Source organism: Lepus europaeus, chromosome 14 (assembly GCF_033115175.1).
Source record: "Lepus europaeus isolate LE1 chromosome 14, mLepTim1.pri, whole genome shotgun sequence".
Classification (NCBI taxonomy): domain Eukaryota; kingdom Metazoa; phylum Chordata; class Mammalia; order Lagomorpha; family Leporidae; genus Lepus; species Lepus europaeus.
Genome location: NC_084840.1, coordinates 93,619,827 through 93,634,530, shown reverse-complemented (window position 1 = coordinate 93,634,530; position 14,704 = coordinate 93,619,827). Strand labels below are relative to the sequence as shown.

The window sequence follows — 14,704 nt, the reverse complement described above, 5'->3', positions numbered from 1 at the left end:
CAATACAAAGAGAACAGGGTTAACGCAATTCATAGATATAAGAATACAATCGTACCTCCCTTCCTTTTCAAATTTCTTCTTAAAGATTTATTTATTTATTTATTTGAAAGGCAGAGTTACAGAGGAAAGGAGAGACAGAGAGAACAAGATCTTCCATCCACTGATTCACTCCCCAAGTGGCTTTAACTGCCAGGGCTGGTCCAGGTCAAAGCCAGGAGCCAGGAGCTTCTTCCAGGTCTGCCACTTGGGTCCATTGGTCCATTTCTGCCGCTTTCCCAGGCCATTAGCAGGGTGCTAGGTCAGAAGTGGAGGAGCCGGCACTCTAACAGGTACCCATATGGGATGCTGGGATCACAGGCAGTGGCTTAATCTCCTGCTCCACAATGCCAGCCCCCATTTTATAACTTTTTTACAATAATATCTTTTTAATTTACTTTATAGTCAAAGGCTTAATGTTCCAATAAATACAAAACTTTTTTTTTTTAATTTGGTGGGGGAAATGTGCATCTTTCCACACTCAGACCCAGTTCAGCTTCCTCTCCCAGTTCCTGGGTATCTTGGTAACGACTGTCCACCTTGTCATCCCGCGGGTGTAAAAATGAGGCTCATGGCCTTTTCTCGATACATCTCATTATGCTGGGCTTTTCAAGCTCCACTATTTGGTGTCTTCTTTATGGGTAAGCATTATTTGCTGCTGTTATAAATGTGATCTCTTCCTACTTGGTAGACATACTCCCTAAAAATACGCCTGTTAAGAGTTCCTGTGTGGCTGGTTTGAGAACTTAGATGAGCCAAAGGTGGCCTTCGGAGGGGACACTCTTTGGAACCGTCATGTAAAAGTCCAGGCAGCAGCTCTTTAGAGATGTCAGCTCAGGAAGCTGTGTTCCTTTTGGGTGGTTTAATGGTCTGTAGTTAATGAAGAGGTACAGATGGGCACGTGCAGTCCTGGGGTTAGCCTCTCTCAGCTTTCCAAATGGCGTGATGATTACAGCCACTGAGGGTTGGAGCCCTACCTGGAGTCAATAACCAAAAACACAAAGATCAGGCAGGGGCTGTGGCCATAGCCTGTGCTTCTGCCTCCCCGACTTCCCACCACACACACACGCGCGCACACGCAAACACACACCCATACACACACACAGAGGCTGTTCTGCCCCAGCCAGTACTACATCCTAAGCCTGGCCTGTACCAGGAGTTTTATAATAGGTATTTTCCATGAATTTTTGAAGACCCCTGTATGTAAAATTGGCTTGGAGTTACTATGTACTGAGGTTTCAGGTTCATTTATTATTTTCAGCATCTTATTATCTCAAGAAGCCCAAATAATTCAACAATGATAATAACAATAACAACAACAACAACAAAACACTTTCAAAATAGGCAAAGGACTTGAATACACATTTGTCCAAATATATGTGCCAATGGCCAAGAGGTATTTATCATTAGAGAAATGCAAATCAATGTCACAATGTGATACGGCCTCATGCCCATAAAAATAATAATGAGTGTTAGTGAGCATGTAGAGAAACTGGAACCCTTGGGCCTCACTGCTGGTGGGAAGGGAAAATAGCAGTTATGGAAAGAAGTTATGGCAGTTCCTCAAAATATTAAAAAGGAGAATTATCAAGTATTTGCTCCAGCAAGCTCACGTTTAGATCTCTTCCCAACACATTTGACAGCACAGTCTTGAAGGAGTAATTGTACCCCATGTTCATAACAGTCTTATTGACAGTCACCAAAAGGTAGATTCAACCCACGTGTTCATGGAGAGATGGATGGAAAAGCCAGGTCTGGGCTACCTGGTGGAATATTATGCAACCTTATAGCGGAAGGCGGTTTCTGACACCTGCTGAAACATGGCTAAGAAAATAAGCCAGTCACAGACAAATGCTGTGTGATTCCACCCATATGAGGAACCAAGAGCAGCCGGAAATGTAGAGACAGAAGCAGAACGGGGTTACCGGGACTGTGGGGGAGGAGAATGAGACCTTCGTTAGTGGGTGCGGAGTTTCCGTGTTGCACAAGGAACAGGAGTTGTCCAGATGGATGGTGGTGACCGTTGCACAACAGTGTGACTGCACTTATGGCCACTGGAATGTCCACTGGAGGTCGCATGTATTTACCACAGTGCTTCTAAAAAGCATTAAGTGAAGGATGCCATCAGCGGGCTTTGGAAGCAGAACTAGGGAAAAAATAAAACCTGCGGGTGGAATGGATCTTTTCTTTGTCTGGAACTAATTAAAAATATGCTCTTTTTTTTTTCAACAGAGTCATTTTTCTCTGAAGAAGGGAGCTGCAGCCTTAGGGATTGGAACAGACAGCGTGATTCTGATCAAATGCGATGAGAGGTGAGCACGAATCTGCATTGCTGTGGGTTAGCAGCTTACAAATCCACACTAACACCTGTGGGTCTGAAAACAGGATACGATTGTGCCTCCATCCCAGTCGCTGCCGTTGGCTCTTTCTTTCTTTTTCTCTTTTTTATTTAACTGATACTTTTTTGTTTGCTTAATTTTTGAGAGGTAGAGAGAGAACTCCCATCTGACAGTTTACTCCCCAAATGTCAATTGGGGCTGGGCCAGTTGAACCCACGAACTAAGAGCTCAATCCAGGTCTCCCCCTTGGGCAGAGGAATCCAATTACTTGGACCATCACTACTGCCTCCCAGGGCCCACATAGCAGGAAGCAGGAGTCAGAGTTAGGCATCCAAGCCAGGTATTCGGATGTGGGCTGTGAGCATCTTGACCACTAGGCTGGACTCCTGCCCCTGCTGTTTCTACTTAACATGAACTCCTGCTTGGAGGCCTCAGACACTGTTTCCTGATGCCATGGAGACTTTCATAGCCCTCGGCTGAATCCAAATTTTGGTCCAATCAATCAAAGTGTTCTGCACCAAGACAGTGCTGAGGGGCAGCCATCACCTGGGCACTTGAGCAACGCCAGGCCAGTTGAGCTCTGGTTTACGGGGTGTCATCCCTGCAGGCATCTCAGATTGTGTAAATTTGATGGAGTGATTACAGAAAGTGGAGAGTTTAGTAAGGAGGGAATAAATAATGCCCCAGGACCCCAGCAACTTGGTGCTAGAACCAGAGTTCTCTCTGAGGAAGTCCCTGCCTTCATTGGCGTTCGAATTTCTTAGCATCTCTGGGATCAGGGAATATTTGGGGGAAGAGATTTAAATTATTTTCAGACTATCCATGCAAACTGTGGTCCTAGGGTCAGTCTTTAAGGATTGACTGAGATCTTTCACTACATTAAAAGGAAGCCCCTTAATTATTTATTTAATTAGCATGGATGGATGATCTAATTTTTTATTGAAATAGCGTGTCGTTATTAGCCAGATGCGTCACGACTGTGTGAGTAGGCTCTGAGAAAGTGGAGGGCAGAATTCCAGCTCCCTGGCAGTGTGGACTCCAGGTGGGACTGTGCAGCAGCAGCTCAGAGGATGGTTAAGTGGTTGGACTGTGAGACACGGCACGTTTTGTGTGTGGGGAAGGTGTGGAGAATCCAGCCTGCAGGTGGGGCTTGACCTGGGGTTTTCAAGTTAGAGTTGGATCATTAGAGGGCAAGGCAGGGGGAAAATCGAGCATTAGATCCCACAAGCAAAGCCACAGGACGGAGGAAGGAGCAGGCTGGAGAGGCGGGCCTGACCGCAGGGAGGGGGGAGGGGACAGCCATGGCAGACACAGTTGGCTGTGTGGCACTTGGAAAGCTGTGAATGCCCAATGGAATCAAACCTGTGTTCATCCCCTGGACTAGTTAAACAGGATCACTGCTTGTTTACACCTTGCCATGTTGCCCAATTTCTTCTAACTATTTGCAATAAAGTTTTAATAATTACTTTCATGATTAAAAAAAAAAATTAATTTTTCCTCTTGGGGTGGGGGTGCTAAACTTAGCTTTTGACCTCAATAGATCTAGAAACAAGAAGGTATTTTCTCCAAGTAGGACGTGAAGGAAACACCCTGCAGAAAGCAAGGAAAGGAAGGGAATCCCTGGCCGTTAGGCTGGATCAGCAATGAGACCTGGGGGACCAACAGAGAGGGCACGACCCCACTCTTAAGGCAACAGGGTTGCCTGCTCCATTCTGAAAATCAGGCCTGACAGGGAAGTAGGCTTGGATGGATCCACCAAGCCAGCCAACCATGGACTTGGGGGACCAAAAGGCTGGTGTGCAGACAACCGCCTTCCTGAGGTCAGAAACGTGCAGGCCTGGAAAGAGGAAGAGCAGAGAGCAAGCAGGCAACAGGCATTTGGCCTAGAGGTTAAGACAGGGTCAGAGCTCCACACCCCGCAACAGAGGGCCTGGGCTCACTGCCTGGCTCCTCCCCCGACCCCAGCTTCCTGCTAAGGCACCCCCTGGGAGGCAGTGGTGCTGGCTCAAGTACTTGGGGCCCTGGCACCCACTGGGAAGACCCAGGTTGAGTTCCCAGCTCCCAGCTTTGGCCTACCGCAGCCCCAGTCATTGTGAGCGTTTGGGGAGTGAACCAACAGAAGGGAGTGCACACACACATTCTATGTCTGGCTGCCTCTCTAATTAATTAGTTAATTAAAATAAAGCAGAGGGGGAAAGAGAAATTGCAGGACAGGCAGCACAAGCAGTGCTGTCAGCACAGAGGCACGGAGGGACCATCATTTACTCACGGGAGGTCGGTGGGGTCCAGAATCAGCAGCCTCACCTTTCAAAATAAAATTTAAAAATTATTTCACCAATTTTAGAGGTTATTAGAAAAACTAAAATATGGTTTTTTAAAAGATTTTAATTATTTATTTGAAAGAGTTACACAGAGAGAGGAGAGGCAGAGAGAGAGAGAGAGAGGTCTTCTATCCAATGGCTCACTCCCCAGTTGACCACAACAGCCGGAGCTGTGCCGATCCAAAGCCAGGAGCCAGGAGCTTCCTCCAGGTCTCCCACACGGGTGCAGGGGCCCAAGGACTTGGGCCATCTTCTACTGCTTTCCCAGGCCACAGCAGATGAAGTGCCCGATGAACGACTTCCCCAAAATCAGAGACCACCAGAGTCCAAGGTTGAAGCAAAATTGCAGGGGTCGTTTATTGCAAGTTCGAACTTGGACTCTCCCAGCCTTCCCAGTAACAGGGGTGTGGCAAAGGAGAGCCCCCAGCCCAGTTTACACAAAGCTTATATAATTCAGTACAAACAGGTGTATACACAAGCACTTTCTTATTCCCTATTCGGCTTTCCTATGATCCTTAGCATTTCATTGGTGCTGTTAAAAGTGAAAGCTGCTGCTGTCTAAAAAGAGGAAGTGAAGAAGTAATCTTAAACAATAAAAGCTGTAATATGCACTTGTGGTCCCTAATCTTACATCTCCAAGAATTGTTTGCCATTTCTCAGTTCCAGGAATTTGGTCAGTAACCTGGGGACTTTTGCTCTGTAACTGTCTGCAACAGGGGAACTTGTGACACCAGGGGCAAGTAAGTGCACAGAAGCTAAAACCGCATTGCAAAAAAAGGTGGGGCAAGCAGTGTTACAGAAGCCAAAACCGCAAGAGAGCTGCTTGCGAAGTGCTCTTTCACAGAGAGCTGGATGGGACGTGGAGCAGCCGGGTCACGAACTGGCGTCCACATGGGATGCTGGCGCTTCAGGCCAGGGTGTTAACCCACTGTGCCACAGCACCAGCTCCTAAAATATGTTTTTGAAAAATCACATTGTCACCCTGTGTCCTGGCCACACAGAAGTAGCCAACCAGAGAGAGGCGTCCTAACCAATGCCGGAACGGCTGATGGGTGTCTAAACCTCTGAATCTGTGTTTCTAAGCCTAGAGATTGGTGTTGCTTTTTGCCCCTGTCTGTCTAGGATTTTGAGGTCATGTTTCTTTTCCTAACTAGACAGGATAGCACAGTGATTTCTCTGTATTCCTGCAAGCGCTGTGAACTATGTAACAGCTGAGACGTGACCCTGTCAGAGAGTACGGCAGGGCCTTAGAAAGCCGACGCTGGGGCGGCACGGTCGGAATTCCAGGCTGAGCTCCAGCGCCGGCTTGGGCAAAGGTCTCTCCACGCCAGTGTTTCTCTAGCTGAGAAAAAGAAAGAGCAATGGCAGCTGCTTCAAGGACTGTTAGGAAGATTAAATGAGTTGACAAAGGCAAGATGCTAAAAATGGAGCAAGCACGGAATTTTGTCTCCTGGATTCTGTTTCCCGATCCCTGGTATCACTGCTATAAACGAGCTTTCCATCCGTCAGGGAAAGTCCTGATGTGTCCACAGCTTCTCTGCTTTGGGTTATTTCTGTGTAGAACCACTGTGTGAATTGTATCATATAAATGCCCTAATTCAGAATGGGATATAGCTCCGGAAGTTACCAATCAAAAAGTTTTACCAGCCTCTTGTCCTAGTGGTATGTGTGTGGAAAGAAAACCTTAAAGCTGTGTTCATATCTCCTGGGTGCCTTCAATTCCATACTGGTTGTTCACATCACCTGTAGAGGAGGGGTTTCAGACCAAGACCCTGCCCTTAGCCATTTGAGTGGAATTGAAAGGTTTGGGTTTAGGGGCCAAGGAGAAGGCCCTGGACAACCACAGTTGCCACCACGCTGGCTGGAAGCCATCCAAACATCCCCGGCTGCCGTGTTGTTATTTTCCCTATTGGGGGGACAGTCCATGTGCAGATGAGAGAATCCCACTGGGCGGACACATGCTTGCTTCTCTTCACGTGCTTTGGCTGAGTTCACCCAGACTTCCAACACATGAACCCGGGCCCACTCTCTAAGGCTTTCTTTCAATTCTGGCCATGATTCCTGCCGACTTGGCACGTTAGTCTACCGGTGTCTGGGGTGATGGGCTCTGTCTTGTTCTGCAGAGTTAGCAGAGGGTTCGCACGCGAAGGGAAATGTCATCCGGAGAGACAACCCATGCTGTGCCAGGGACGAGCCCAAAGCCACGGGTGGAGGAGCATCCCATGAGGTTTCCTCTCTTGTTTAGCAGTGGCAAGGGCCTGACGGGCGACCCTGCAAAGTGAAACGTGGTTCTCAATTAAAAGGACGAAAGGGAAATGTTTGGTAAATCTTCATTTGTTTGGACTACGGTGTCTCCAGGTTGAAACTCAGAGACCATGCCTCATTGCATTGGAAACCACAGATGTGAGCAGGATTGTGGCTTGTGCAAGGCACGGAGAGGGTGTGCTGGGGGGATGGGCCAGAATGGCCTTGGAGAGATGAGACATCAATAAAGGAGTTGAACTGGAGAGCAAGGCCTTAGTTTCGGGTTAGATTGTTTTGAAAGAGGAGTGAAGGGGGGCGGGAGGCTGGAAGCTGGTGGCTGCCCCGGCACCGTGGTGGGAACAGCAGGGATGAGGCGCTGGGATTACTGGGACCTGTTGACTGGGTGGTGTGCAGGCATCAGGAACTGGGGCCGTGGCGGGCATGAGCCTGTCTCTGGAGGAAGGAGTGGTGGACAAGCTGAAATGCTGCTGTTACCGGCTGAACAGGATTTGGCTTCCAATCTCACGCAGATACTTAAACCGCCAAGTTTTAGGGTGACAGCTGGTGGACTAGTGGTTGGTGGATTGTTGTGGATGCTTGCTCCGCTGGTCGTGTCTGCAGGCGGGCCTGTAAGAAGTGACCGGGTTGGATTAAATTTCTAGGGTGCAGCCTGCGGTTGGCTCATGGTGCTGTATCAGGAGGAGCCACTAGGAGGGAAGATGAAGTTCGTTTTCTGCCCCCTGGGCATCCTTCTGCCACCTCCAGCCTCACCAGCTGCCTGAATTAATGGGGCCACCAGATCGTGATTGTGAACCCCAACCTGTGGTCCAAAATAAACCTCTACCCTTCCTACAAAACCTCTCCTAGGTATTTAGTTGTAGAAATGAAAAGCTGACCCATACAGCTACCTATAGATCAAGTGAGGACCAATGGCTCCTCTGGGCTTTACTTAGAAGGGGGCAGCTGGTGAGTTTGGGCAGAGCAGTTTCCAGGTTTTTTTCTCCAGAAACCTTTTATTTACTTAAGGTATACAAACTTCGTGCATTTCATAAACACAGCTTTGGAAACGCAGTGATTCTTCCCACCGTACCCATGCGTGGGTGAGAGCAGAAGCAGTTTGCTGTGGGTTAGGGTTAGGCTTAGGCTTAGGGTTAGGGTTAGGCTTAGGCTTAGGCTTAGGCTTAGGCTTAGGCTTAGGGTTAGGTTTAGGCTTAGGGTTAGGCTTAGGGTTAGGCTTAGGGTTAGGGTAAGAGGTAGATGGGGAAAGGGAGAGAACCATGACTATTAGGAGGTAGAAAGAAGAGGCTGGGGAGTGTTGAATCCAGGGTGGCTTTCGGTTTTTGCTGTTTTAAGAACAAGGACTTACGCCCTGTTTCGTAGTAAGGTGAGGGGCCTGCTGGTGAGGAAAGATGAATCCCATCAACAAAGAAGCAATCAAACAACACAAGTGTCACCGCCCTCCGTGAAGCCTTGATTTGTTTGGCTAAACCTGTGTCGGCTCCTTCTCTGAGGAGCCCGCAAGAACCCTGCAAGTATCTCAGGTTGTAAATTTGGAAGGAAACCATGGGGAGACAGCCGCGGAGTGTGAGGGGAGAGCAGGGCAGGGAGTGGGGGACGATGGGCAAGGGGACCAGGCCCTGGACATGGCCTCTGCTGAAAAGCAGCCGATGGGTTTCAAACCACACACCCTAGAGTTGGAAAGGTTCTTAGATATTAACGTGCTCAACTTTTTTTTCACACTAAATTTTTTAAATAATTTAAAAAAACATAAAGAAAATGTGAAAGAATAAGTATCCAGAGCTCCCATATACCCTGCAGCCAGATTGCCTGTTGTGGACATTCAGACATGTTTGTTTGCTTTATTCTGCTTGCTCTCCATATATGTACATGATTCCATAAGCCTGTTGGATGTAATGAATATGACATGGGTTAGCTACCTATGTGTCATTTGTCCCAACTATTTGAGAATGCCTTGCAGAAATCGTGTTCCTAAACCCCTTGATTCATCCATGTGAATTTCCTAAGAACAAGGATATTCACTTACATAACCACGGGACAATTATCAACATCAGAAAATTTGACATCAGCACCATACTGTGATTAAATCTACGCATCTTACTTAAATGACATTACTTATCCCAATAATATCCTTTGTGACTGTTTCCTGTCCAGAACCACACATGGCATTTCGTTGTTGTATCTCCTCAGTCCCCTTTAATCCAGAACATTCCTTAGCCTTCCTTTTTCTTTCTTGACATTGATAGCTTTGCAAAGTATGTTAAGCCGTTTATTTTGTAGTGAGTTTGGGGTGTGTCTGACCTTCCTTCATGGTTAGATATGAGTGATGGGCAGGTCTTCCAGGGATGTGGTGCTTGGCTCTCTCCAGAGATCTGTCCTGGTGTCAATAAGTTCCCTCTGACTATTTGGTGACTGTGGGGTCTGCCGGCTTTCTCCACTGTAAATACCACGCACATTTTCTCAGTATCAGTATTTTGTAAGGGATGCTTTGAGACTGTATAATTATCCCATTCCTCCTGAAATAAATGGCCACCCACTGTTTTAGCATCCATTCCTGAACTGTGCCTGAATTATTATTACATGGTTACAAAATACTGGTTTTCCAATGCCATCCCTCCTTCTATGAGTATGCATTAGTTCCTTCCTTCTGTCACAGTGAGAAGCTCCTCTTACCTTGTTGTGTCTTTGTGTTCTCCTCTCTAGTGTGGACTCAAGGGTATTTTTAGGAATTAAATCAATCTCTCCCTCCGCTTCCCCCCTCCCACTCTCATTTCTCCATCTCCTTCTCCTCTCCTCCAGAGACTCCTTTACATTATTCAAATCGCAAGTAATTTACTGTAAAACCGTACAGAAAATAACTCTGACCAAGATGTGAGACACCTGATCCACGTGGGAGCATGAGTTGCTGGCTTTCCTAGCTCCAAAGTTAACCCCACAACTCTTGATAAGTCTTTTGGTTGATGCTTTAATACCACAAAGAGCTGCATTTTAGCATTTTTCTCAGCATGTCACCCTAGCTTGAAATTTCATTTCCTTGTGTTTGTTAAGGACCACGCTTTATCATATAACTTATATAAGCAATTGGAAGCATAAAAGTCTGGGGTGACTGCACTCGTTCACGAAATGAGCTCAGCTGTGGCCAGCATCTGAAGGCGGTTAAGGATGCCAGTCGTTTTTCAGGTCCGTGGGGCTGTGGAGTGTACTGCAGCAGAGACACTGCGTCCAGGACTATGGGATGGAGCAGGGCAGTGAGCAGCCCTCTGAGAGCCACACTGCCCATGGGTTTGGATGCAGAGACCTGGACAAGGGTGGGGCCAGCGGTGTGTGTGCTCCCTGTATTAGGGAGGATTGTAAACCATATTAGCTGACTAGTACTACGTGTTTCTTAGGTGCCACATGGAGTCCTGGGCACTTTACATCATCAACGCAATTAGTTCATTCAATTGATGGCACCAAAGAGTGTATTTGCCTCACATTTACCTGGTGCTGATGTAGCTTATGAGGGGTCTCCGTCTCTACAACAGTATTAAACAGTGCAGCCAGCTCTCCTTTCTACATTTGGCCTGTAACACCTCACAGGTGACACGGCCAAGGTCACACGGCTGTGAGTGAAGTCAGGGCTTGGACTGGCATTCAGCAGCTGGCACGCCTCCCTGCTTCTCTTTTTATTGTGAAAGTGTATGTATACCATAAAGCTATCATGTCAACCCTTTGTACGGATATGTTCCAGTGGCACTAAGTCCACTTACACTGTGTACTGTCATCGCCACTATCCATATCCAGGACTCTTCCTGAAATCCAGTGCCCATTCAGTAATGAGTTCCCATTACCTCCTCCACCCAGGGCCACGCAGCCACCCTTCCACTTGCTGTCTCTATGTGTTTGACTACTTTAGGGCCCTGGTTCCTATAAGCAGAATCACACGGCAGTTGATGTTTTGTGAGTGATGCATTTGATGTCCTCAAGGTTCATTGTTGTTGTAGCACATGTCAGAATTCCCTTCCTTGTTAAGGCCGAATGAAATTCCACTGTGTGTATGGACCACTTTTTTCATCCATTCCTCTGTCCACAAGTCGTGGAGGTATGATCACGCTGAGACTCTGCTTTAGTTGTTTTGGATAGATAACTAGAAGTGAACTTGCCAGATCCCTTGGATGGAAGTTCTGTTTTGATTATTTTCAGGAACACATGCTGCTTTCCATAGCTCCTGTTCCATTTTATTTTCTCACCAACAGTGAGTGCGCAACAGTTCCTGTTTGTCTACATCCTCACCAAAACTCATTGTTTTGTTTCTTTTCACAGTAGTCATCCTAATGGGTTATGTGTGGGGGCGGAGGGTGGAGGGTATCTCATGCTGCTGGTTTGCATTTCCCCAAAACGTAATGATGTTGGTTATCTTTTTGCAAACATCCTGGTCATTTGTACAGCTTCTTTGGAGAAATGCCTAGTCAAGTCCTTTGCCCATTTTTGGATTGGGCTTTGTTGTGGTTGAGTTTTAGGAGTTCTTTATGCTGGATATCAATCCCTTAACAGATAAGTGATTTGAAAATTTTTCCTCCCATTCTCTGTGTTGCCTTCTTACAGGGTTGATAGTGTCTTTTGATACACAAATATTTGTAATTGTCATAAGCCTAATTTGTCTGTTTTTTTCTTTTGTTGCCTGTGCCTTGGGTGTCATGGCCACGAAATCATGACCAAAGCCAGGCTGTGAAAGTTTTGCTCTATGCTTCCTTCCAAGAGTCTTACAGTTCAGCCCTCACTCAGGTCTCTGATCTATTCTGACTTCATTTATAGTGTACGCAAAAGACGGCCCCTCCTTTAAAATAACAATAACAATATTTTCTTATTCCAGAGATAAAAGAGAGAGACCTAGATATCATCTCTCGTAATACTTTGGTGCACATAGTTCTATAAATACTTACATTTATTTAACATGAAAGGGACTATAGTACTTAGTTATTAAAATTTTACTTTTTATATAATAACATATCATGGATAATCTAAAGTCATCACAAATTCCTTCATGCACTTCTCAATCACTACATAATAACTCATTATATAGAATTTATATGAGAGGACTTCAAAAAGTTCATGGAAAATAGTATTAAAATATATATTTATTTTGGTGCAAACATTTTTGAAATGCATGCATATGAGGGGTCTTCAATAAAATGTGTATTCTGAAAAACTATTCATGACTCTCAAAAGTTTTTTGCACCAAAATGAACTTTTAATTCCATTTCCATGGACTTTTTGAAGTATACTTGCAGTACTTAACAGACTTCTGTTAAACATTCGCATGGCTCTATGTTTCTACTATTCAAAAAATGCTGATATAAATACCATTGTGAATAAATATTTGCACATATCATTATATCATCTTTTTCACCATAAAGCCCCTTGTGGGGTTCCTGAGCCCAAGACTGTGCCTGTGCTTGGAGCTCTGTTCTTTGTGGTCATGTCCTCTTTCACAAAAGACTAGCCCTGTTTTATTCCCCCCCCCCCCCAAGCAGGGTTCCTGCTGACCAAGTCCTCATTCATTCTGGGAAGCCAAACCTTAAGTGACATGAGTCAGTTTGATGGGTGGAAATTTTTTATTATGCATATCTTCATTTGCATTTTGATAATTAGCACAGTTGAGTGTTTTATGCTTACCATCTATTTATAGTTTAAAACAGAAGAAACAAAGCCCTCTTTCTCATGCACATTACAAATATTTTCCAAAATGTATCTGCTTTTTAATCTCATTCATGGTATTTATAAAAACGTTTCATTTTTTGGTAGTCAGAGTGATCAGTAGTTTCCCATTTTCGACCTTCAATGTCCTATTTGGAAAATCATTCTCATTCTTAGTGTGTTACTATTCATCTATTTTCCTCTAGAACCTTTATATTCTTATTTTTCTAGATTTTTTTTTTGACAGGCAGAGTGGATAGTGAGAGAAACAGAGAAAAAGGTCTTCCTTTTTGCCGTTGGTTCACCCTCCAATGGCCACTGCGGCTGGCGCATCTCGCTGATCTGAAGCCAGGAGCCAGGTGCTTCTCCTGGTCTCCCATGTGGGTGCAGGGCCCAAGGACTTGGGCCATCCTCCACTGCCTTCCCGGGCCATAGCAGAGAGCTGGCCTGGAAGAGGGGCAACCGGGATAGAATCCGGCGCCCCAATCGGGACTAGAACCCGGTGTGCTGGCGCCGCAAGGCAGAGGATTAGCCTGTTAAGCCACGGCGCCGGCCTATATTATTATTTAAATAGTTGATGTAACCACAATTTATTTAGACCTATGACATTTTGGAAGTATGTCTTGTTTTGTCAAATGTTCCAACACTGTTTGACATCCAAAGAAAAAGAAATCATTGACTTCTAGGTACTGAATTCATCTTGGGCATTTCTTGTCTTTTAGGTTTTTTTCCATTGGTTTGTCCACCTGGCTCTATTAGCACATTTGCAGGTCACTGTAGTTTTACAATATGTTCTACTATGCAGGAGAAATGAATATGGCTCTTGTTCATCCTTTCTTTTCCCCTACTAATTATTTTTATCCAGTTGTATGTTAGAATTACTTTTCCCATTTCTCATTCCCCTAAAACTCTCACAGGGGAACCTGTTGGAATTGTGTTTAGATTATTAGTAACATGCATTGGTAATGTTGACTTTTCTCACCAAAAAACATAAGTCTCCCCATTTCTTTAATTCTTTTTATGTCCTTTGATAGATCCTTTTCTTATAGATTTTATAAGATCCTATTAAATTTGTTTCCAGATACTTTTTAAATTTTTCTTGCCATTGTTAATGCTATCTCTTCATTATACTTTCTATTGGTCATTATTGAAATATGAGAAACACTTTGACTTTTGAATTTTTTAAGACTTCTGATAGCTTCAGTTACTCATTTAGTTTCAATATTGATTATTATTTTATCTCTCTTCCAATTGTTATTACTTTCTGAGTTCATTTATTAGTTCAAATGTTAATAAGAATGTTCTTTTTCCTCAACGATATTGAGCTAGAATTGAAAAATAAAAATTATACTTATTTAAGATATACAACATGATATTCTGATATACATTGTGCAATGATTAATACAGTCAAGCTAATTAACATAACTACCACTTCACATAGTTATCTTTTGTGTGTGTGAGAAAGCTTTAGACTTAGAAATTTCAAGTGCAGATGTTCTTCTACTTACCATGAGGTTCCATCCCAGTAAACTCATCATACATAGAAAAAGTGGAAAATGCATTTAATCCACCTGACCTACGGAATATCAATTGTTTCTCCACATGATCTGCCTGGGAGCTGGGCTCACACTCATCACCCAACATCAACAGATGTCAGCTGCATACTGCCAGACCAGGAGAAATTCAAACTTCCCAATTAGAAGTATAGTTTCTATTGAATGCATGTGGCTTTCACATCACCACCATGTTGGGAAATCCAGAATCTAAACATTGTAGGTCAGAATTGCCTGCACACAATACATGATTATTGATTATGGTCACCATGCAGTGTGTGAGCTCTACAGAACTTACTCAATGTAGAACTGAAACTTTGCACTATTTGACCAACAGCTACCCACTTCTCTCAGCCCCAATGCTTGTTAACCACCCTTCTACTACTTCTAAGAGTTTGACCTTTGTAGATACCAAATATAAGCGAGATCATACAATTGTTTTTCTGTGCATGGCTTGCTTCACTTAGCTAATGTACCCCAGGGCCTTCCATGTTGTAGCAAATGATAGGATTCCTTC

At 44.8% G+C, this 14,704-nt stretch overlaps 1 protein-coding gene across 1 annotated transcript in view; it reads left to right on the top strand.

Moving 5' to 3' along the window:
- The window catches only part of GAD2 (glutamate decarboxylase 2), an 88,273-nt gene that overhangs the window by 20,575 nt on the left and 52,994 nt on the right, over positions 1-14,704 (top strand). Inside the window, exon 8 of the mRNA XM_062211467.1 lies at positions 2,269-2,348. Within this exon, the coding sequence (XP_062067451.1) occupies positions 2,269-2,348 (80 nt within the window). The remainder of the gene's footprint in view (positions 1-2,268; positions 2,349-14,704) is intronic.